This window comes from Xenopus laevis, chromosome 3S (assembly GCF_017654675.1).
Source record: "Xenopus laevis strain J_2021 chromosome 3S, Xenopus_laevis_v10.1, whole genome shotgun sequence".
Taxonomy (NCBI): domain Eukaryota; kingdom Metazoa; phylum Chordata; class Amphibia; order Anura; family Pipidae; genus Xenopus; species Xenopus laevis.
The window spans coordinates 77,230,261-77,254,147 of NC_054376.1; the positions used below are offsets into that span (position 1 = coordinate 77,230,261).

Here is a 23,887-nt window from a genome sequence, read left to right on the forward strand (position 1 = left end):
AACAACGAAATGTCAAATGATCTATAAATACAAACTGTTGCCTTCTGCACTGGGGGCACACATTATCGTATTAGCAAATGTTTCTTTTCTGCTACAGGGGTGTGTTTGTGATTGAAGCCTTCAGGTAGGAGCAGTGTTACAGGGAATCATCCCCCTACTTCCACTGTGCATGTGTGCACAAATATACGTCTATTTCCCACGCATACTGAATACTTGTTTGTCTGAACTATCTCATTACTGGATTTTAGATATTACCTGGAATGGATCAAGATGCAATCGTTCTAAATAAAACAATGTTGTGTTTTTGGAAATACACTAAACGAAAGATGCACTAAGGCTCATTTGTGGAGGCTTAATCTGCAACAGGATGTATGTGTGCAGACAACCAGCAGGGGTTTGTTACTGACCCTGAAATCATCTGCAGAAACTATTTTCTTTAGCTCAAAGGTAATTGCAGAGCACCCCTAACTTTTTATGTGCCTGTAGCTGAAATAGTTTGGCAGTAAATGAGTATGTATATGTAAGCATGGGATAACTCAAGGGATGAAAACATAATTATGCCTCTTTATAGGTCCCTAGTAAGGCCTCATCTGGAGTGTGCAATGCAGTTTTGGACTCCAGTCCTTAAGAGGGATATAAATGAGCTGGAGAGAGTGCAGAGATGTGCAACTAAACTTTTTAGAGGTGTGGAAGACAAATTATGAGGGTAGACTGTCGAGGTTGGGGTTGTTTTCTCTGGAAAAAAGGCGCTTGCAAGGGGACATAATTACACTTTACAAGTACATTAGTGGACATTATAAACAAATAGTAGGGGACCTTTTTACCCATAAAGTGGATCACCGTACCAGAGGCCATCCCTTCAGACTAGAAGAAAAGAACTTTCATTTGAAGCAACGTAGGGGGTTCTTCACAGTCAGGACAGTGAGGTTGTGGAATGCACTGCCGGGGTGATGTTGTGATGCTGATTCAGTTAATGCCTTTAAGAATGGCTTGGATGATTTTTTGGACAGACATAATATCAAAGGCTATTGTGATACTAAGTTCTATAGTTAGTATAGGTATGGGTACAAAGAATTTAATTAAAAGTAGAGAGGGGTGTGTGTATGGATGCTGGGTTTTCATTTGGAGGGGCTGAACTTGATGGACTTTGTCTTTTTTCAAACCAATTTAACTATGTAACTATGTGTGTATTAAATATTATGCTTTTGCAGTATATGCTGCATGATTTTAATTTAGAGCATGGTAGGTGCCAAACTTTACCAACAGCTAGTTCAGTGACAGTTCTGATTAATTTATTAATATATATATATATATATATATATATATATATATATATATATATATATATATATATATATATATATATATATATATATATATATATATATCTCTATCTATCTATCTATCTATCTATCTATCTATCTATCTATCTATATGCACATACCTATTATAACTCCTGTCATTATTCTCTTGTTTCTTCCCCAAACACATTTTTCTCCATTCCCTATATTTTACATTGAGCAACCACAAACCTTTTCTGTCTCTCAGAATACAAAACTGCTTTGCTCTGACACTTGCCTAAATGTCCTGAATATACCTTAATATCTGTCTCACATCACTCCTCTCCTCCTGATGCCTGACAAGCTCGGGCCTTTCAAGGTGCAGTCTATGCCACCCACAGTATGAGAAATCTGCCACAGTCTTTTCTGCTGCTAATGAAAAGGACTAGAATGTGAATGGGGATTTGCACAAAACGATATATTGGCTCACTAATTGTGTATAAGTATATACACAAGGAAAGTCTAGTTAAAGGTGCATAATTAATGCTAGAGTATTAATCTTAAGGTGAAACAGAACAGTTTAAAAATAAATGTGATATTTTATTACACCTTAAAGAGTCAATATAGACTTTACTTTAACAAAATCTAAATCAAAAGTAAAACAACTTGGAAAAATATGCTTATTTTAGTACTAATAAATGCTACAAAGTTGACATTTTGCTGATATTGTACCACATTTATAAAGCACAGTGGTTGGTTGCTACGGACAGATAAGGATACAATCATTTCCTGGAAAGAGAGCTTTGCCTTTCAGTAGCTCTGCCATGATGCATCCGACTGACCAAATGTCAACTGCAAAATAATAAAACATTGTTTGCTCCAGAAAGAAACCATTATCATGGCACAATCTGACTGAGGGGTTATTATCTTAGATACGGAGAGCTGGCCCATTAGATCGCTTTTTTTTTATCTCTTTTAGAGTAGTGAAGGCCGTGAATTACCTGTTTGATTATAATGCATCCAATTTAACATGATTTCAGGAGCTCTGTACCACCTTGTTGCAACATACCCAGTCATCTCATCATCTGCCTGCCGTGCCAAGCCAAAATCTAGAATCTCAAGAAGAAGAAAAAAGTGATGCAATTTTCTGTCAGCAATTAACTGCTTGTATCAGGGAGTCAGGACACAAATCCTGCACATCTTTTCTTATCATGGGTCTTACCCTTAATTCACAGTCCTCATTTACTGCTAAATTGCCGGGCTTCAAGTCCTAGAAAAATAAATATTTATAAGCCATAAATATTAATTGAATTCAGGGATGCTAATTATAGCCTTAGAACTCAATTAAAATCCCCTCTATCCCCATTCAAAGAATAGGGGGAATTGTAAACTCTTTTAGGCAGGGTCCTATTTATCTCTAGTGTTGGTTTGCTTTCTGCGTATTCTTGCATGTTTAATGTATACACCAACATTGTACAGCTCTGCTGAATACGTTGGCATATTATAAATAAGTGTTAATAATAAAATAATAATCAGGAAATAGCATTTTGCAATTGCATTTTTCAGAGATGAAAGAGTAGAAGACATAGATTCCCTCTTTCCATAAAAAGTTGCTGCATTTTATAATTCAGTTAAGTCAGCTAATACCCAATTTTGTGTTCATTATCAAGCCCGGGCCTGTATGCCTCTGTTCAGAAGAAAACTGCAGCCTTTTATGCCTCTAAATACAGTGTTCAGTGCTCTAATCTATGTTGTGGGAGAAAAAGTGAGGACTGAATGCTTTTTTTCTCTACTGCTTTCGATAGCAACCTATAATAAAGGTTGTCCTAAGCTGACGACTCTTCTATTAAGTAGGTAGATGGACTTGTTATTAGTTAGGTTACGTTAGGTTACCTTAGGTTAGAAGACATTTTTTTAATGAAAATATACACATATGAAAAGCATTTTTTTACTAAATATTTAAGGCCAGAACCAGTTCCTATGGAAACAGAGTATTCTTTTTAGTTGATGCCATCTAACACCTTAAATAAAGGAGAACTGAACTCCCCACCACCCTCCTTACCAAAAGCCCCCCTAAACTTCCTGGCATTGCCCCCACTTCCCTCTCCCTTCCTGTGAAACCCTTTAAAAAAATCTGACCCTTTAATGCAGAGAAGCACAGCGTAGCTCCCTGTCACCGGCTTCCGAGGAGACGAAAGATGGTGACCGGGAGCTCTGCTGTGTTTTTTTTTGCATTTTGGTGAGATTTTTTTTTTAAAGGTTTTTTTTTTTTTTTCCACTAATGCCAGGAAGTTAGTTAGGCTTTTGGTAGGGGACTTTAGTTCTCCTTTAAATACATAATTTGTGTCAATAACAAAAACATTCCCTGGCCATCAGTTAGACAGCCCTCCAGTTGAACATGATGCTGCTCCCTACGTAATATAAAACATACCAGAGATATAGGTTTCCAATGATTCTTTGTATGGCATGCTCATGATATTATGAAGTGGACTTAGGCAGTCCATTATTTACAAAAAACTGGTTAGCCATAAGCTAAAAGGTCAAAATTCTTAATAGCGTAAACCACTACACTGCTCAGCTAAAATCAAATCGATTTAGGTCATACAAGCAGCATCTCCAAGTTTTACACAATACTCTTGTCAAGCTGAATAGCCATTTTCCTTCAATACATATTGTACAGTACAACCAACTTAAATGTTACTTACTCTATGGATAATTCCAGCAGAGTGTATATACTGTAAAAAAAAAAAAAAAAAAAAAAAAAAAAAAGTAAAAGTATACACCAGGGTAATATTAGGAACATTCTTTTAAAAAGGAAAGAAGTAGGGTTTACCAATAATAAATATAAAAGAAATATGAAAATGCCTATTGAGACATTTTTAGACCTTTAGGAGCAACATGCACCTTGTAAAGGAATAACACAAATTAGATACATATAAGCTATATACATAAGGACTTTTTTTTTTTTATAAGTCCTTCAGTAAAACTCTCCCCATGAACTACCCCATACTTGGGACACAGGCAGCAATTCAGGGGAAGGGAGGTGCATGCTTATACATCCCAATGGGTTGTGAGAGGGGTGAAGTATGTATAAAAACAAAACCATCATCCATTAGTATATTAAAATATATATATATATTTTTAATTAAAACAGGTTAAATATTATGAGCACACCTAGATGTGCAGTGCACCTCATACAAACATATTGCAGGGGAATACAGTACAATCTAACCAGTGAATATAAGTGTAGAAAAAAATGGTAGGGGTAAATAGATGAGGAGCAGATACACCCTGAATCCCATTCAGTATATAGATTCTGTTGACCCTTAGTCCCCTCCCACTAACAGTTTGCTAAATGATAAATGTAGCCATGACATACAATAAGTGTGTAGTGATACTGGTAGGAAATCTAAGAAAAGTTTATTCATCAGTATTTTCACACTAGTGATGAGAGGCAACATTAGCTTGTACCAATACTAGGCACAGCTCTACATTTGCAGGATAACAATTGATCGAACAAGCTGAAATGGCAGGACCACATCTTCATTTTTATTTCCATCCATGATAACCAAAATAAAAAAAACCCTCCTTATACTTCCACTGAGATAGGACAATCTATTTTCATTTTAGGCCTATGAAACATGTAGCACACTTTTAGTTGAGAACAGTAAACGTTTCCATATCTAGCATTTTTAGACAAAAGACTAAACTTAATTAAGAAAAGAACTGGCTACACACAGAGGGGGTTATTTATTTAGCTCAGAAAACCCGAAATCTGAAAAATTCGGATTTTTCAGACCTTCATGCCCGAACCTATTTTTTTTAAATGATAAATAAGGTCCATTCTAGAATTTAGAGGTGCTCGGATTTTTATCTTAGAAAGATTGTGTTCATCCTTAAACCCAAATTAACGAAACACATTATAAGAAGTATGGAGCTGTGTGGTTACTCATTGCCAAATTTAGCTTTCTGACCAATCAATCTGGATAACGATTAAAACACCATGGTGTGTATACAGTCATCTTCAGGTCTACTAAAAATAAAAAAAGTGTAATTCTAAGCAACTCTACATGAAAATCATTAAAAGGTATAATCAACGTTAATGGATCAACGTTAAAGATACTTGCTAAAAACAGTACATATATAAAATGCTTTCAGAAGAAGTGGGGGTTTTATACTCTTATCTTCCCTTTTAACTTTTTAGGATTACTTTGGTATACACTTTACTGATTTCTGACATCTTCATAGTCTAAGATCTTGAGGTTTCATTTAGCATTTCATATGATGTATGATGAAGCCAACACATTAAAGCAAGCTTATCAATACATTACCTCTTATCAAAAATTCTCACAAGCCTTCTGTTGATCAAGATGGATGGAATTATTAATTCTGACAGAGCCCTAGATTATGTCATGTGAAATATAATTATTAATTCTGACAGAGCCCTAGATTATGTCATGTGAAATATAAATGCCTTAAAGGGGTGGTTCACCTTCAAACAACTAGTTGTTTTCAGATAGATGACCAGAAATAATGACTTTTTCCAATGACTTTCTAATTTCTATATGTGACCATTTTTCTAATATTGAAGTGTAAAGTGTCATTTTCACCTTCTGAAGCAGCTCTGGGAGGGGGGGTTGCCGATCCTGTAAACCAGCGCTGTCCAACTTCTATGGTACCGAGGGCCTGAATTTTTCCAATCTACATGGTGGAGGGCCAATAACGTAAGCCAGTGTTAACCACTCCCTGTTTTTAGACCACACCCATTTTAAACCACACCCATGTTGCCGCAAGACCATGTCCACATTAATAGCACACCAAAAAACCAAATGGTTGGTGCTCACTTCAGGGATCAGGGCCGGAACTAGGGGCGGGCCGCCAGTTGGACAGCCCTGCTGTAAACGGTTTTCAATGGATACATTTAGTTAATACAGTTCTTATCTTTGTCCCTGCTGAGCAGAATCTCTGGGTTTCATTACAGGCGCCTGTTAGAATTGATACAATAGTTGCTAATACTCTTGAGATGCTGTTAAGAAATGTATCAACTCAATGTTGCAAAAGTGCACCTGAATTACTGAGCTGCCAGACTGAAACACCAGACAAAGGAACATTCAACTTCAGAAACTTAGATTTTGGAAAAACAGTAAAAAATAAATAATGGAAAGTAATTGGAAAAAGTCTTTATTTCTGGGGAACAATCTAAAAACAACTGAAATGAAAAAAATGTTTGGAAGGTGAACAACCCCTTTAAAGGAACAGTAACACTAAAAAAAAAAAATGTATGTAAAAAAACTACTTTACCCTGTTCAAATAACAGCTCAATCCTGCAAAAAGTTTATTATATTCAATGCTTTATCAAAAATACCGTTATAAAACACTTTTTTCCGGGTGTCTTCCCAATACCGCGAAACGGCGACATGGACTCTGCAATATCCAAGGTGTGGGACTCCACATCTCCTCCTAGCCAGACTTCTAAACCAGAAGCTAATTCTTGCTGCTTTAAATCTGATTTTTCAGCTTTAGTTTAGATTAGGAGAGGGTGCGTGTGGACAGTTATCCTTCCACTGTTTAATATACGTGCGTTAACTTATGTGTTAGATTTACCGTTGACACTGTGCTGCATTTACAGCTCGCAGCACTTTAAAGCAAGTGGAGAAATAAGAGAAAAGGGGCTATAAAACTCTCAGTATAGCAGCAAGAACTAGCTTCTGGTTTAGAAGTCTGGCTAGGAGGAGATGCAGAGTGCCGCACCATGGATCTTACACAGTTCATGTCGCCCTTTTGCCTTATTGGTAAGAGATTCGGAAGGAGAGTTTTCCAACAGTACTTTTTATAAAGCATTGAATATAATAAGCGTTATGAAGGATAGAGTTGTTATTGGAACAGGGTACAGTTGATTTCTTACATACAAATGTTTAGTGTTACTGTTCCTTTAAGGAAACACTTGCCGTTGTGAACTTATAACATTATTTTTCACTTGTTTTGCACCATTTCTTCCTGCGGCCTAAACATAAAGAAACTTGCCTATAACTTTTACATCCACCAAGAATATTATTATACAGAAATCAATAAGGTGCAACAAAACACATGGCAGAAATACAACCCATATTCTGTATTACCTTGAGGCCTCTAAGTAACTGATATATAAGGAACTGGATATGGTCATCTGTTAACTTTTGGCACTTTACAATGTTATTGAGGTCAGCTCCCATTAGATTTGTCACTAGATACCTGAAATATGCATAAAAAAAATATATAAAGAAATTTAGAACACAATTAGTCTTACATTTGGTTTTAATTTAGATAACTGTATTAATATCCTGTACATACTTGCTAATTATACTAATTATTACTATTACTACTCATTATAGAACCAGGCCAAATAAGATTCAAGGATATTTATACAATTTTATCATGAAAACCCCTCCCATGAAAATGATGTGCATAATACAGCTGCAGTTTAGGTCTTCAGACTAAAATTGAATGAGACTAGATTTCCAGGCATGTATAAATTAAAACGGGATGTAGTATATGTATGGATAGGTATAGGAGACAGATTTGTGTGCATTTCTACATGCTCAAACCTACTGCTCAATCTGACCTGCAACAGCTTTGTCCACACCCACCAGCTAGCCAATGTCCACCATAAACCCATATGTGATATCATTCAAGGTCTGGGGTGAGAGAAAAGTAAGGTGAAGAATCCTACCCACAACCCAGACCTACATTTACTACCTGCAACCCACCCACTACAGGTTTGGGTGATAATGAGTTGGATGTTTTTATGTGTGTTCCCAAAGGTAATTCTGCCTCTCGATCTTTAAATTTAAACACACAAAATCTGCAGTATCTGCATTACAAAAATATCTGGCTGACCAGTAATGCAATGGTTCAAAAATGTCATGTTAATAATAATCTACATTTATGTGGAAAGTTCTAAGCATATTGTGGTATATTATTATACACAGTTCTCATTCCATTTGTGTTCAAGTGCTTAAAACACTAAAAAACACAAAAACAAAAAAAAGCTTGCATTTACACTGTTTTGCATGACATAAAAGTAGGCATTAGTAACCTCCTCAGAGGAGTTTCAGTCTATTTTTGCACTTGAAGTGTCACTAGACTTCACAGGCCATCTAGAGCACCATGATATGTATACTAATAGTGCACAGTATCCATCTCCGAGTGATTGACCTTGTGTTGGCATTTGATATTATACCACTATTTTATTGTACAGTGCAGACATGATTCAGAAGTAACCACATCATTAAGCCAAGCATTTGCTTAAAGGGGAACTATCGTGAAAATGAAAATGTAATATAAGCTTCATCATACTGAAATAAGAAACTTTCTAAACACAGTCAATTAAAAATTTTGTACCGTTTCTAAAATAATCCAAGTTTATATTCACTATCCCTCTCTCAACTATGTTTCTCTTCATTTAGGAGTTTGGTGTCAGATAATCATTGACAGTTAGATCCAATATATCTTATAGGGGGGCTCCTTTGGCCTAGAAGATGAATTAGAGCTTACTCTATTAAAATCACCAGACATCAAGTCTCTCTACATGTATAATTTGTGCAAAAGGCAGATATTTTGTTAGATTCTGTTTGTACTGGAATCAGTTATTTGAGTGAGCTTGAATACATTTGCTAGGAAAGAAAGCCCCCCTATAAGACATTTAAGCTTTAGTAAAACTATTACTGGATCTAACTGTCAATGAATATCGGACACCCAACTGCTGCATGAAGAGAGAATAAAGAGAAACAGATAACGAGAGAGGGATAGTGAACATAAACTTGAATATTTGATTGATTTAGAAAGTTTCTTATCTCGGTATAATGAAGGTTATATTCAATTTTCATTTTTGCTATAGTTCTCCTGTAAATGAACAAAAACATACAGGTGCCCTTAGCAGAATAAACCATGCAAATAGCCCTTACAAAAAAATAAAGCAATTTGAATGGTAGTTATACATACATTTTAATTCTGTCATATTTTTCTTTTATGTTATCAGAAGAGTTAGATTGACAGAATATATAATTAGAAAATAATATTAGAAATGTCTGTATTAACTGATCAAGACCAAATAAACAGTGGCTTGAATATTGGCCTCTATGTGTGTACAGAGTTAAAGTTAACATGGCACATTGCCAACCCAGCAAGATATTTCAATTATAATTAACTATAACACCCACCTTTTCTCTCTCTAGGTGAGCTAGCAATAGAGCCAGTGAAGTTGTGGGCACAGCATAAGGATGAAATAAGATGAGTTTGATAGGTATTATTGTGCAAGAAGCCCTACTGAGCATCTCTGGGAGAATCTATCAGCATTTCTAAAGGCAGGCAGAAATGCTCTCAAACACCAGGTAATTAAATCTATTTTTCAAATAAGGCACATTGCTATGTTTCACGCTGTTTCATCAAATGATTCCTAAAATGTATTCTTATCTGAAGAACATGGTAAAAACTATTCAAGCGATTGAACTGTACCTACTGAGCCAACTTGTATAAGCAGTACTTACACTTCATTAAAATTTTCTCCTGAAGTAGATGGCGTGAAAACATCCAGCAAGCCAATAACCTGAAAGGCAGAGAGGAGATGTAGGTTAATAATGTGCTTTAAAATCTTTTAAACACTATATTGTAACCCACATGCCGAAGGTTGTACTCTAGACAGCATTTAATTGGTCGCAATTATTTTCCACAATGCCATTTCCGATGAAGTTTCTAAAAAATTATTACATAGAACTTTGTTTGATTAAATGAAAAACGGTCAGTGATTTCTCTAATCTGGCTCCTTTTCCTGAGATTCTGCCTCAGGAGTAAAACAAATATTGTTATTACATAGACATTAAAGTGACAATTTTTTTTTGTCTTACCCTTTAGTTGAAGTAAACAAAAGGATCATACATACATGTAAGGAATACTATTATTAGACTAGGACATGTTAACAATGTGAAATATAGTAATGGAATAAATGTTTTACTTTTCTACCATAAATCTGACTGGCCCTGTTTGTGATTGAATGGGGAATCTATTTCCTGGTACTCATCTACAGTATTTTGGAAATTGTCAATAGTAAAACACTCGAATCATGCGAAAATGCAGACTGCAGCATTCACGCATGATTCAAGTGGTTCACTTTTGGTGATTCCTGTGAATTACAATGGAAAGCTATTTTCAGACATCACCATCATGGGATTCTATTTCACGTTAGGAGGCAAAACCATCCATGTGACTTTAATCATATAATATACATATTTCCTGTATTAAACACAGGATGTATTCTGCCAAATTTTAAAGATAAAAAATCTACCTAAAATGTCCTGTTATTCTGCCGTTTTGAAAACTCAGCACCATTTCTGGACTGAAACAGACCAGGTGGAACATTTTAAGGGCAAGATTCTTGGTCTTTTGCCACCAGAGTGTTAAACAGCTCCAAAGGCAGCAACAAAAAACTGCTTCCAATAGATTCCAATAGCAATCAGTTACAAGCTTTTTTAAGAGCTATGGCACTTGATGTGACCTGCCTTTAAGGGAGGAATGGTTATTTACTTCTATCCAGAGGAGACCTCTTTTCATTCAAAGAGATGAAAAATGGTTTAGACCAGATCACCCACTCACTTCACACCTATTGCCAAACCCGAGTGCAGATCCTTTCTTCCTAATACAATCTGTAGATGCATTCCATCAATGATGAGCCCTGACAGAGTATAAGGGCGACATGCTAACACTTATAAACTTTGGGTCTGGACCTGGAAATGAAAATTCCTTCAAAAAGAAATCAAAAGTTGCAAACTTGCACCACTTCTAGCAATCTATAGCTACCAATCAGCAGGTAGCAATTCCATACCATCAGTACGAAACCAAAGATCTAATAGAAATGGTGCATGCTTGGCAACTTTATTACACATTATTACATTATGCATATCTCTAATCATTTTACATATGTCCAGACATTGCAGTAGTCTTATAAACAAACACAATCTGGAAGTATGGAAAAAGAGTTACATTTAGTTAAAGAAGGTTTACCCTAGAAAAGAATGTAAAATTAATGTTTGTGAGTTTAATGTTATTATCTAGTAAGTACTTAGGTTGCCCACTCTTGCTATAAAAAATGAATGTGTATTCGCCTCACATTGCTCATTAAAAATATATAGTGAATAAAGTACCCCCTCTTGTAAAATATATGGATTATATATTATTACCGAGGAGTTTCATGACCATATAAAAACACGAGGCCGTATACAGGTCATGGAACTCCGAGGTAACTTCTAATATCCTCATATTTTGCAACTGGGGGAACTTTATTTATTATAATACACAAGTTTCAGTGAGTCGTGTGACAGAAATGAAATCACTACTCACCGTTTATAACTGATGACATCAGAACTCACTGTTTATAAGGATATAATTTACAAGATATTCATGGCTCTTGTGTATTATAAATAAAATACAGGTTTGTATTCAGTATATTGCTTTAAATTTAGGATGATATAATGTAAAATGCCATTAAGTATAATGTGTCGTGATAACAAAAACCGAGATTCATTGCTGAAATGTGCAGCCTGGAATGCTGCCATGGCAACTCTTATAGAGAAACATCTCAGTTCATTCCCTTGATCTGATACAGAAAGACATACTGCCAATAGAAACATGTGAATACACATTCATTTTCTACAGCAAGCGTGGTCAACCTCGGTACTTACAAGGTAAATACAGTAAAAGCACAAACATCACTTCTGCATTCTTTTCTAGGGAAAATATTCTAAAACTAAATTTTACGCTTTTATATTAAGAAAAGGCATATTGTGAACTGGCCCCGCCCCAGATGTGGCAAAACTACACTTTCCAGCACAAGTAACAGTCGTTGGCACCAGCTGGATGTAGTAAGTTGCAGTTCAACAATATAAGTGTCACACTATACTACCAAATAGGTATTTGCTAATAAACAGGAGCAGATTATAGACCTCAGTTCTTATTGCAAGACTCACGAACACAGTTTGACTGGTTCCTCAGTGTAGATAGTTTCTTACATTTTCGTGCTTCATATGCTTGAGCAGCCGCAATTCCCTGTATGTTCTTCTTGCATGGACTAATGACTGAAATGGCCTGGAGAGCTTTTTTACTGCCACCTTTTGTCTTGTCTTGGTATCAAATGCAGAGCTAAAGGAATAAATACAAAGATAATAAAATTATAAAGAAAAATTACATTTTGACAAATTTGTTATCAAGTTAACAAAAAACAAAGACAATAAGGATGGGTTGGACATTACACCAGACCAACAGGAAGCCAGAGGGCTACTTGAACCTAGAAAAAAAAATCATATTTCAGCTACATATCTATATCAAATGTGCAGGAAGACTTGGAGTCATTGGTTCTGGGTTGTATTACACTGCTTCTCGTGTTGATTAATGTGCAAAAGCCACAAAACTGACAGCATTCTTCTTGATGGCAAATATATTGAGGCTTGGGAGTTTTTAAGGTGGCCACACATTGGTCCATAAAAGCTGCTCCCTCTGAAAGACGTCTGCTGCTTTTCCACACATAGGGTCTTCCAGACAAATATCTTACCGAAAATCTTCTGGATATATCTGTCAGATTAGAAAACCCCATCAGATGAGTACCGCAACACTCTCTGAAGGGTTTACAGAGCATGCAGAGCAAAAGTACATAGGTGCCCAGCTCAGGCAAGGATCTACCTATCTGGAGGCCTTGCCAAATGAGTGTATTTACCAATGTATAATTAGCTTTGGGCCTGGACAAATCAAAGACAACATTCCTATTTTAAATGAAACCTCTTCGGCCTGTCACTTGCTAAGCAATTTCAGGAGTGCATGGTGCAGCCAGTAACACTGGCCCATTACGCAAAGCCTTTACTGTTAATGTAATGAAATGAAATATTGTGTCACTTCCCCAAAAGTACAGACATAGCAGCAGCCAATGCCAACAATTTTTTTTCCTGCCGTTCAGGTCCAGCCACTATCTACAGTTCTTTTTGTCAAAGTTGCAACGACATGACAACCAACAGAAACAAGACCTGAGAAAAACTTAAAGAAAAACAGATGTCTAACTAAAGATGTAGGCTAGAAATATTTTACATTATGTTTTGGGTTTCAGTATCAGCCCAAGAGAAACACAGGCCTTTAACAGGGAAGATCTGCGTCTCCAAAGATGCCCCAGTAGCCCCCCATCTTCTTTTCTGCTGATTCACTGCACATGTTCTGTGCTGCTGTCAGTTATTCAGGTTAGGGACCAAAACACAATATACTCAATGTATATAATGTAATGTTACAATAGAAGGCTGATTAGTAATTAATACAGACAATTACAACTACATGGCGGCACAGAAATCAGTGCAACTAGAATCAGAATTTAATAATCAACCTTGTAGCATCAGCTTTTATTACAAACAAACCTCATTTTCTGCTTGATAATTAGACGACCCCTAAATTTGGCTTCTCAACAGCTGCTCAGAGCCCACTGAGCATGCGTGTGTCACAGACACTTTATAATATTGTGACACCCTGTGACAAGTTTGAAGTCCTGGATTATTGCTGCAATTGAGAAGCTGAAACTCAAGGCTGGTGCAGTAGGTCCAGTATATAAGCCATATTCATTTTTAGGGTTTAGTTCTCCTTTAAACATTAGTCATTATTGGGGAAGCTTAACTTATATGTACATATAGAGAGTAAGAAGGAAGTTGCAAACAGTTCTCCATTTGTTGCCTGACAGCCAGGACATAGATGTATTACACACTTTTCACTCTATATATATATTCATTTTCTATTTCATAACTTCCTACTGATAAAGAGTTGTACAGGTTTTAGAAAATGGAGTATTTCCTTTGAAGACAAATGTTATACTTTTCAGGTTACACCCATACTTTAAAAGTATTTGTTGGTCTACCCAGTCAATAATTCAAAGAAGTTTAAGGGGCAGAGACTAGAAACTTAGAGACCAGAGTGATTTGTTGGCTGCTGGAAATCAATGAGAGAGAAACTGATGGAAAATACAGGCAGAGTATGACACACACACAGGGAGCATAGGGCAGGCAGAGTATGACACACACACAGGGAGCATAGGGCAGGCAGAGTATGACACACACAGGGAGCATAGGGCAGGCAGAGTATGGCACACACAATGAGCATAGGACGGGCAGAGTATGACACACACAATGAGCATAGGACAGGCAGAGTATGGCACACACACAAGGAGCATAGGGCAGGCAGAGTATGGCACACACACAAGGAGCATAGGGCAGGCAGAGTATGGCACACACAGGGAGCATAGGGCAGGCAGAGTATGGCACACACAGGGAGCATAAAGCAGGCAGAGTATGGCGCACACACACAAGGAGCATAGGACAGGCAGGGTATGGCACACACAGGGAGCATAGGGCAGGCAGAGTATGGCACACACAGGGAACATAGGGCAGGCAGAGTATGGCACGCACACAGGGAACATAGGGCAGGCAGAGTATGGCGCGCACGCACACACACACAGGAAGCACAGTAAAGGCAGAATAAAGAAGGAGACTGGGAAACCTATCAGGACCACTCTAAGACAAACAGTTCATACTGTGCTATATACAGCAGTTTGTATGAGGTGTGAACAATGTGAGCACTTTCAGTCTGAACAGTACATGGCTTTAGGGGTGTGAACAATAGAGGTGTTACAAGTGTGAACAATACAGTTGAAATTACAGGTGTGAACAATGCAGGAGGTTACTGTCTGAATTTAAGGTTTAGACAATGCAAGGGCAGTTAATCTCAGTACTGAAACTTTGTGTACACACGGTAAGTAGTCACAGCAGGCAGACTTTCATGTGGGGGGGGGGGGGTCATGAGCTGCATCCACTAGTTGGACAGCACTGTCCTACAGGATCAGCTAGAGAGTTAAACATTAGAGTTTTTAGCTACTTTTATCAGTGTTGTGAGATTTTCTTAGTGTTTTTTATGCATTTCATAAGTGTTAAAATGCAGGTGTGAGTGCAAAAAAAGCACTTGCTAATTGATTCCATTATATACTACCAGGCTGTACTCATGAGCATTCTGAGTTGTGTTTTACTTTGTTTGTATTTGAGTGCGTTTGTTTAGACGCAGCATGCTGCATTTTCTTGCCCTTGACATATTTTCAGCTATCAATAGAATAGAGGGTTATGTTAGGAACGGAAAAAAATGTGTTTAAACGCAATATATTCATGAAATATATTTCATGCTCAGCGAGCATTTGAAAAATTCATAAGCAAATGCCCATGTGTAAGAGCCCTAATAAGCATAATCAGAAATGCTCTCTAGAATGATTTCAGAGCTAAACCCTGACATTTCCCTAAATCACGATCAAATGGTTAAATCTGTCATCGTGAAACTGGCTTTCATGAGCTAGGGAAGCTGCGGTGAGCCACTTTCTATTGTGAATAGAAAGTGCAACTGGCACTGTTGTAGTGCTGCAAAAAATTCAAGTTTGTAAAGGGCCTTTACAAAAATAATTTTTATAAAAAACAATACTTGTGTGCTGTATCTTTGGCACGCGTACTTGAAAAAATCTGATGACTTCCACCCCAGGCATGGGATTAGGCTATAAACATCCACATACAGAGTGGATATTGGGAAAGTATGCATGCCTGTCAGTTCACACCTACAGTACATGGGGCAGAAGGCAGTGAAATTGGCTTGTCAGCTAAAAAAAACACAAACAGGATTTATTTCTACCAGTTCAAATAAGTTGAGGATAGTACTAAATGATATACAAATTTCCAGTCTTATTTCTCTTTTTATACTGTTAGACACTCCTTATATAAGTTGACTTAACAGTACTTTAGGTGTGCTGGCTAATAAAACTGAAAGCTTATGTCTAGAGAATGTACCCACAATACAGAGCTTTTATTTAGATAACAGGCAGGCTCCAGCCAAGAACAATTCCCATCAACCTCTCTAATTGCCACCATTGGACCTATTACATTTAGCATTGCCTACATCTGATTATTGTTAGTTTATTGTTAGTCTATATTTCATATATATCTATCTATCTCTGGGTTTACAGTCAACACACGGTTAAGTGACTGTTCCCATTTTAAAGTAATAAAAATATAATGCAGTGTTGCCCTGCACTAGTAAAACTGCTGTGTTTGCTTCAGACACGTATAGAGACAGATCCGCACACACTCAAGTTAATGCAGTCGGGGAGAATCCTGATGAAGGGAGGGTGTCCCCCCCCCCCCGAAACGTTGAACGTTTGATGGCTAAATAAAAGGGGATACTCCCCGACTGCATTAACTTAAGTGTGTGTGAATCCGTCTCTATACGTGTACGTTGCTAGGGGACCCGGCCGGGTCAACAGAAGAACGCACCACCATTGCAGGACTGTTGAACTACAGGTGTGCGGTAGGAAAAATTATATTGTGTTTGCTTCAGAAACACTACTATTGTTTATATAAATAAGCTGCTGTGTAGCCACGGGGCAGCCATTCAAAGGAGAAAAGGCTCAGGTTACACAGCTGATAAGCTCTGTAGAACAAAATGGTGTTATCTGTTATCCACTATTTAACTTGTGCCATATAGTCTTTTTTCAATTTCCACCGTTGCTTCTCAGCAGCTTGTTTATATGAACTATAGTAGTGTTTCTGAAGCAAACAGATCAGTTTTACCAGTGTAGGGCAACACTACATGATATTTTCATTACTTTAAAACACTTTCATTTTTTGGTGTTACGGTTCCTTAAACCTGCAGGTTTGTGGAGAAGGTAAGCACGCAAGTTATTAATCAGCAACGGAACACAGTCATAGTAATGTAAAACATAGACATGCATGTTTACCTCCTAAAAACTCACTTACTTGTGTTAAAAAACCAACATAACTGCAGTGATAAGTCAGATGCACAGAAAGGGATAGAAAACCCCTAAATTTGTATTCTCTATATTGAAAGTTTGGTCACTATTGCATACATTTTCATAATTTATACATTTTTATACATTAGTTTTGAGTGGTTTTCCTACCTCTTCTTCTGCCTCTTGCAAATGGAAAGCAGTGGAAAACTTGTAGCAGGCCATAACCATTAAAAGTAGAAATATACCCCACTGCTTAACATGAGCGCAGGGAAAGGGCTGTTGCTGAACATGCTTATTGTTTTAAACAAGAAAAATCTATGTATATTGTTATTTCTTGAGAATAAAAAACATAGAAAACTAGGAAACTGAAACTACTCCATGCACTGCATTATGGACTTCTAGAAAAAACTGTCACAACAAAGGTGAGTGGGTTGTATTTTGGTAATGTAATTATCTAACGTGCATGGAATTGGTGTCCCTATTTAGCTTAAAGGGGACCCGTCACCCAAAAAAAAAACATTCCAAATCTTATTTTATCACATTAGTCAAGCAAAATGAACTTTAATTACACTATATAAATTATTTGAATCTTCTTTCCTTCAGTCTGGGAATTCATAATTATAGCAAGCAGGAAGCAGCCATTTTGTGGACACTGTTATTAAGGCAAGTCTTGCATCATCTCAGAATCTTGTTTGTGCACCAGAATGGGGGACCCGATGTCCATTGCTTTGCCTGGCTACACAATTAAACGGTAAAGAGAACGGGGGAATGTGGGGAGAGCAGTGACATCTAGGAAGTGCTGAATGGAAAGTGAAAGTAATTGTCTGCACCGCCTCTATGCCACTGGCATAGAGGAGGGGCAGACAATATTTGATTGACAGCTGAGATGTTTAAATGAGCTTACAACAGCTATGAATGCTTTAATAAAAAATAGAAATTGGATTTCATGTTTAATTTGAAAAGGACTTTTATTATACAGATTTTTGTGTCTGGATGACAGGTCCACTTTAAGAAATAATAGCTTATTTGTAATTGAAATAGTAGGCAAAACTTATTTTCAGCACAAGCCTTATTCACTAAACTCATGTTGAACCTGCAGTAAATCTACCCTACGGTGGGTGCCAAAACTCCCAAAAATGCCTTCCCCTTCACTTATCTTTGTATTGATGTAACTAAGGGCAGGACTAGCTGATGCGTTTTGACCCGACATGACGCAATGCGACTAAACGCATGCGACTGTCGGATGTTTTACTGAAAATGAAAGTGAAGGAGAAATAGCATGTTACAACTACATTGATTCCGACTGTCGGATCAATGTAGTTGTAATGAATGCTGCATGGAGCATTTCCCCAGGTACATGCTATATTTGCTAGGGAAATAATTCATTTCTGCATTGCTGGCTTCGACCTGTACCAAAGATTCCCAGACAAAAGCTAAACTATGGGAATGCACACAACCTCTGTGCTGTGGTTATGTTTAGCTCAGTGCCTGGTGTTAACCAAAAAATTAAATGTTTTAAAGTCATAAGCATATAACGTAGTGTTGAGCTACACTGGTACAACTGGTCTGTTTGCTTCGGACACACTACTATAGTTTATATAAACAAGATGTTGTGTATCCATGGGGGCAGCCATTCAAGGCTGAAAAAGGAGAAAAGGCACAGGATACACAACAGATAAGCTCTGTAGTATACAATGGGATTCTTCAGAACATATCTTATCTACTGTGTATCTTGTGCTTGAATGGCTGCCCACATAGCTACACAGCAGCTTGATTATATACATTATATTTGTGGTTCAGAAGCAAACACACTAGTTTTACCAGTGCAGGGCAACAGGTACATTATATTGCCATTTTCTGTTTTTGGTGTTACTGTTCCTTTAACTGTACCGGATGTTTATTAAATCCAATTTAACCAGCATAGTTTACTGGTTTTTTTACTTAGCATTTTGAGATACTTGAAGGTTTGAGAATTCCTTAACCTTTTTCCTGCTGCAAACAGCTCACTCCTGCTTTAAATCACAGACTACTGACACCTGGATTAAAAAAGGGGTTTCTAAAGAATTTTTTTTGGAATGTCCACCTGCAACCTTGCAGCATAAATGGGGTTTCTGCATAACACTAAATACAAGTTAAAAGTGTGTAATAATACAGTATTCATAGCTCAGAATCATATCTATCTGCAGATATAAAGTGCATTTCTCCGCTCTCACCCATCAGTCAAGACTCTTACCTCAACAAAATGTAAGTAATTGTAGTTCCCTGTTTTTGGCAGACTAGAGAAATATATTCTACTTTCTTTAGGATCTTTTCCAGCAATGTCCAAGAGAAGATACATGTTTATGTAATGGCTTGTAAGCCAGTGGTTTAGTGTTTTATACCCTGAGGCAAGTCAGATGTTGCTACTAGCATGCTCTTACTTGCAAACAGTTAGTGCCTAAACATCTCAGGACAGATGTGTTCCTCAGGCTACAGACCTGGATAAATAGATTCACATCTATAAGGCCAACGTTTTGTACCTGTATATGTGCTCAGCAATGTATTGTGTATAACGGGTCTGCCTAACAGGAGGTCTATACACTAGATGTGCTTCTATACAAATACACATCATGTTCCAGCTTTCAAATGGAGGTTACTGACCCCAGAAGTCAAAAACACTTCCTGCTCTGTGAGGATGAAGTGGAGACAAAGTGGAGAGCTCTTGAACAAAATCTTCAGAAACACAACTATAGTTTATATATACAAGCAGCTGTGTAGCCATTGGGGCAGCCATTCAAGCACAGGATACACAACAGATAAATTCTGAAGAATCCCATTGTATACTACAGAGCTTAGCTTGTTTATATAAACTATAGTAGAGTTTTATACCAATGGCACACAGGGAGAAATTGACATTAATGCTATGGGGAAGGGGTGCTGTGCAAGTTTTAGCATGTAGAGGATGATTTTAAAAAATGGTGCACAAAACAGCCCAAAACTTCCCAAGTACTAGTGCCCTTAGGCTAAAGGGTCTATTTATCATGCTGTGAAAAAAAGTGGTGTGAAATATTACCAGTGATGTTGGTCATAGCAACCATTTAGATCTTTGCTTTTGTTTTCTACCTGTTGAAATCCAATTGCTCATTGGTTGCTATGGTCGACATCACCTGTAACAATTCACTCCACTTTTTACACAGCATGCTAAATAGGCCCCCTAAGTGTTGATTCAATAAAGCTAAATGCATGGTAAGATCCACTTATTTTGCAAACAACAAACTAGAGGATGTTTACCTGATTTGGCCACCAACATGATGGCCCAAATTGAGAAGATCTGATCATTTGGCCCCATGGTCAACAATTAGCCTGTGGAAACCCATCAGGAAAGGACTGTGCCAACATGTTAATGGAATTTCCATACCAGTCAGGTATCGACAAGGCAATGACCACCCAAGGTTACTATACATGGGACAATAGGAAAATAATACTGCTGCAACACCTCTGTTGCAAAACATGGATTTATTAGGTCAAACAACATTTTGGACTTACTCTCACCCTTTCTCAAGACTGTCTGGTGATACAATGTACAAACTATTTAACCCCCTTTTAGTGAGAGTGTACCACACCAGAACCCGCCCCCATAGCACTCAAACCAATCAGTATAACAAGTGTGATGAGTTCAATTGAATTCAACAGTCTCTAGCCCATTCCTTTAGTATACAAGTAGTATATACAAGGGACAATAATCTGCTGGCTTGGTCAAGATGTGATGGAAAATCATCAACTTTTATCAGCTGTGTGGCAGGATTAATCTTACAAGAGGCATCTGTGTTTGAACGAATTAGTAGCTGATTGTTCAGATTGTTTCTAGTAACATTTACACAATTCTTTTCACACAGTTCTTTTCTAGGTGACTTTTCCATGGGAAACCACAAAGCAAACCCACCAGGGAATACCCTGCATGCTATTAATCAGAGATGCTTAGTTACAAAATTGCCTTTTGCCAGCCTGAAACAGTCACATTCTATACATTTGCCTGAACGAAGAGTGATCTTTCTCCCAAAAACTTTTTTGGATAAATTTAATTCACTTTCACATTAACTTTCAGTTTTATATATTCATTAAAAACGGTCTACATTTTAGTTATTTGCAAATGTATTTGCTATTAAAACCAATATACCCGTATATACTCGAGTATAAGCCGAGGTACCTAATTTTACCTACGAAAACTGGGAAAACGTATTGACTCGAGTATAAGCCTAGACACAACTACACACACCCCTGTCTCCCAGCAGCGCATATTCCGCCAAAGCGACCCCCCAGCGATCAACTGTACTTCTTTGCAAAGTTGATGGTGACAGAGAATTGCCAAACGGATTACTGTGTGCATTGTCACACTACCATGTGCAGAGGGTGCTGTGTGATATTGCAGTCACTGTTAATCTTTCATATACCCAACAGATGGCGCTGTGTGATATTGCAGTCACTGTTAATCTTTCATATAACCAACAGAGGGCACACGGTTATTCTTTCATATAACCAACAGATGGCGCTGTGTGATATTGCAGTCACTGTTATTCTTTCATATAACCAACAGAGGGCGCACGGTTATTCTTTCATATAACCAACAGATAGCGCTGTGTGATATTGCAGTCACTGTTATTCTTCCATATAACCAACAGAGGGCGCTGTGTGATATTGCAGTCACTGTTATTCTTTCATATAACCAACAGATAGCGCTGTGTGATATTGCAGTCACTGTTATTCTTTCATATAACCAGAGGGCGCACTGTTATTCTTTCATATAACCAACAGATGGCGCTGTGTGATATTGCAGTCACTGTTATTCTTTCATATAACCAACAGAGGGCGAACTGTTGGTATAGGAATGATTAAAAGTGACTGCAATCTCAGCTACTGCCCATTGACTCGAGTATAAGCCGAGGTAGACTTTTCAAGCGCATTTTGGATGCTGAAAAACTTGGCTTATACTCGAGTATATACGGTAAGTCTGACTCCTGTTACACTGAGTGTCACAAGAGTCAGACATAAAGAACAGAAAGTGACAAATACTTCTTTCAACTGCATATACATTTACAGGTATGGGATCCTTTATCTGTAAGCCGGATATGCAGAAAGCTGTAAATTACAGGAAGCTCATTTTAAGCGAGATAATACATTGTGCATGATGGTAATTCATCCTCAAATATAAATAGGTGGCAAAACAGTGCTATTGGGTTGGTTCAACCGAATTTATGGAAAAATACATTAGCCAGGTCCAAAACATCCTGTTTTAATAGATCCTGATAATATATCCCATGCCTATAACAGCTATACAACCATGTATAGTAGAAAGTTGCTCAGAGTCAACTTTTTCTTTAATCATGCAGAAAAAATCTTTTTGGGTGGAGGAAACTTAATTTGATGCCTCCACTGCAGCTATTTGGGAGGGCATCACATTCAAAATGTGTCAGAGTCCCAGAGTTCTTGATTGTTGGTCCCCTTTTAATACAAAAGCTGTGCCCCTTAAGAGCTCAATTGCTATTAAATATCACTGAGGGTGGGTGGGCACTGCCATGTACTGAGTGACACACTTTGCCAGTAAAAGGCAGACATTTTGGCCACGGATCACTTACCTGTATGCTTAACATGAGATCAGTTTTTTGGGAAGCTGGGTGACTAATCTCACCTGAATCCATAATAAGCTAATTAAAATGGTTTGCACAATGACAATTATGCAGCCAGCATGACTGGTACAACTGCAAGCTCTTCATAACTAGGTTACGCAGCTACAACTAATATATAAGCCACTACTATAGGACTCTGCACAAAGATACGTGAGGTTTTACACAACTGGTCACATCTCAGGTATATTTGTCACAAGTATATGTAACCAGGCACTTAGTGAGGAACAGCTTCAGGACTTTGCATCTTTCTCACTGGCTGGAGGCGGGAGCAGTAGGTTGAGTCACTGTTTACTACACTTTGGAATTACTTTACTGTGGAGATGACACGTCTTGGCTTATGAGGGAGTAACAGCAGCTCCTAATTAGTTTTCCCTGTGTGAGCCCCACGTTTTTTCACGTGACTGCTAGAAACAAAGCCTGAGCTGCACAACATAAACACTACAAGTAGCACTGCACGTGATCAAAGCGCCAAGGAGAGAAATAGCAGACTGGAGCCCCCCGACGGCCACATGGGGGACGGGACAACCGGCACTGAGGGGTTTTCCAGGAGCGCTACCTGCCCCACTCACACACACACATTTATATCTATATAGTATAGGTGCGACACACATACAGCACTGCTTCCCTATCATCTGGCCCAGGGAGCGTCGGAACTACAACTCTTACAGTACAGGCAGCCCTAAATTCTGATAGAAAACATGAGCACGCCCTGCCTCAGAACACAGTAACCTGCCGCCCGAGCCCCTTTGCTGTACAGTTTGATGCAATGCATGACGGTGCCAGGGCCCAATCCCCACCCGCTTCACTAATCGCCCCACCTACCTAACAGAGCCGAAGGCACCGGAACCGACGGGGGTGAGACGCTGGTACCGCTCCGGCACCTCCCACACCGTCTTGTTCAGCTCTTGCTTATAGAATCCAACGCGCCCGCTCATCTTGTCCGGACCTGTAAGCACGGAGCCGCTGCTGGGAGGAAGGGAGGAGTCGGGAGAGGAGGGAGGAGCCAGGGGCGGAGGAACGGCAGGTGGATAGCGCGTTGCCAGTGCCTAATACCTGCTAGTTCCAAGTTGCTAAACGGCCTATCGCGTCACCAGTCACGTGCAGTCTCGGAC

The 23,887-nt window shown here is 38.1% G+C and overlaps 1 protein-coding gene across 1 annotated transcript in view; it reads right to left on the reverse strand.

Annotated features, from left to right (window-relative positions):
* mapk11.S (mitogen-activated protein kinase 11 S homeolog) overlaps positions 1-23,847 on the reverse strand; it is a 36,381-nt gene extending 12,534 nt beyond the window's left edge. The window contains 8 exon segments of the mRNA NM_001094515.1: positions 2,061-2,132; positions 2,282-2,396; positions 2,503-2,550; positions 3,986-4,015; positions 7,400-7,511; positions 9,806-9,864; positions 12,320-12,449; positions 23,598-23,847. Coding sequence (NP_001087984.1) covers positions 2,061-2,132; positions 2,282-2,396; positions 2,503-2,550; positions 3,986-4,015; positions 7,400-7,511; positions 9,806-9,864; positions 12,320-12,449; positions 23,598-23,710 — 679 coding nt within the window. The 5' untranslated portion in view covers positions 23,711-23,847.
* Between the last annotated feature and the right edge of the window lie 40 nt (positions 23,848-23,887).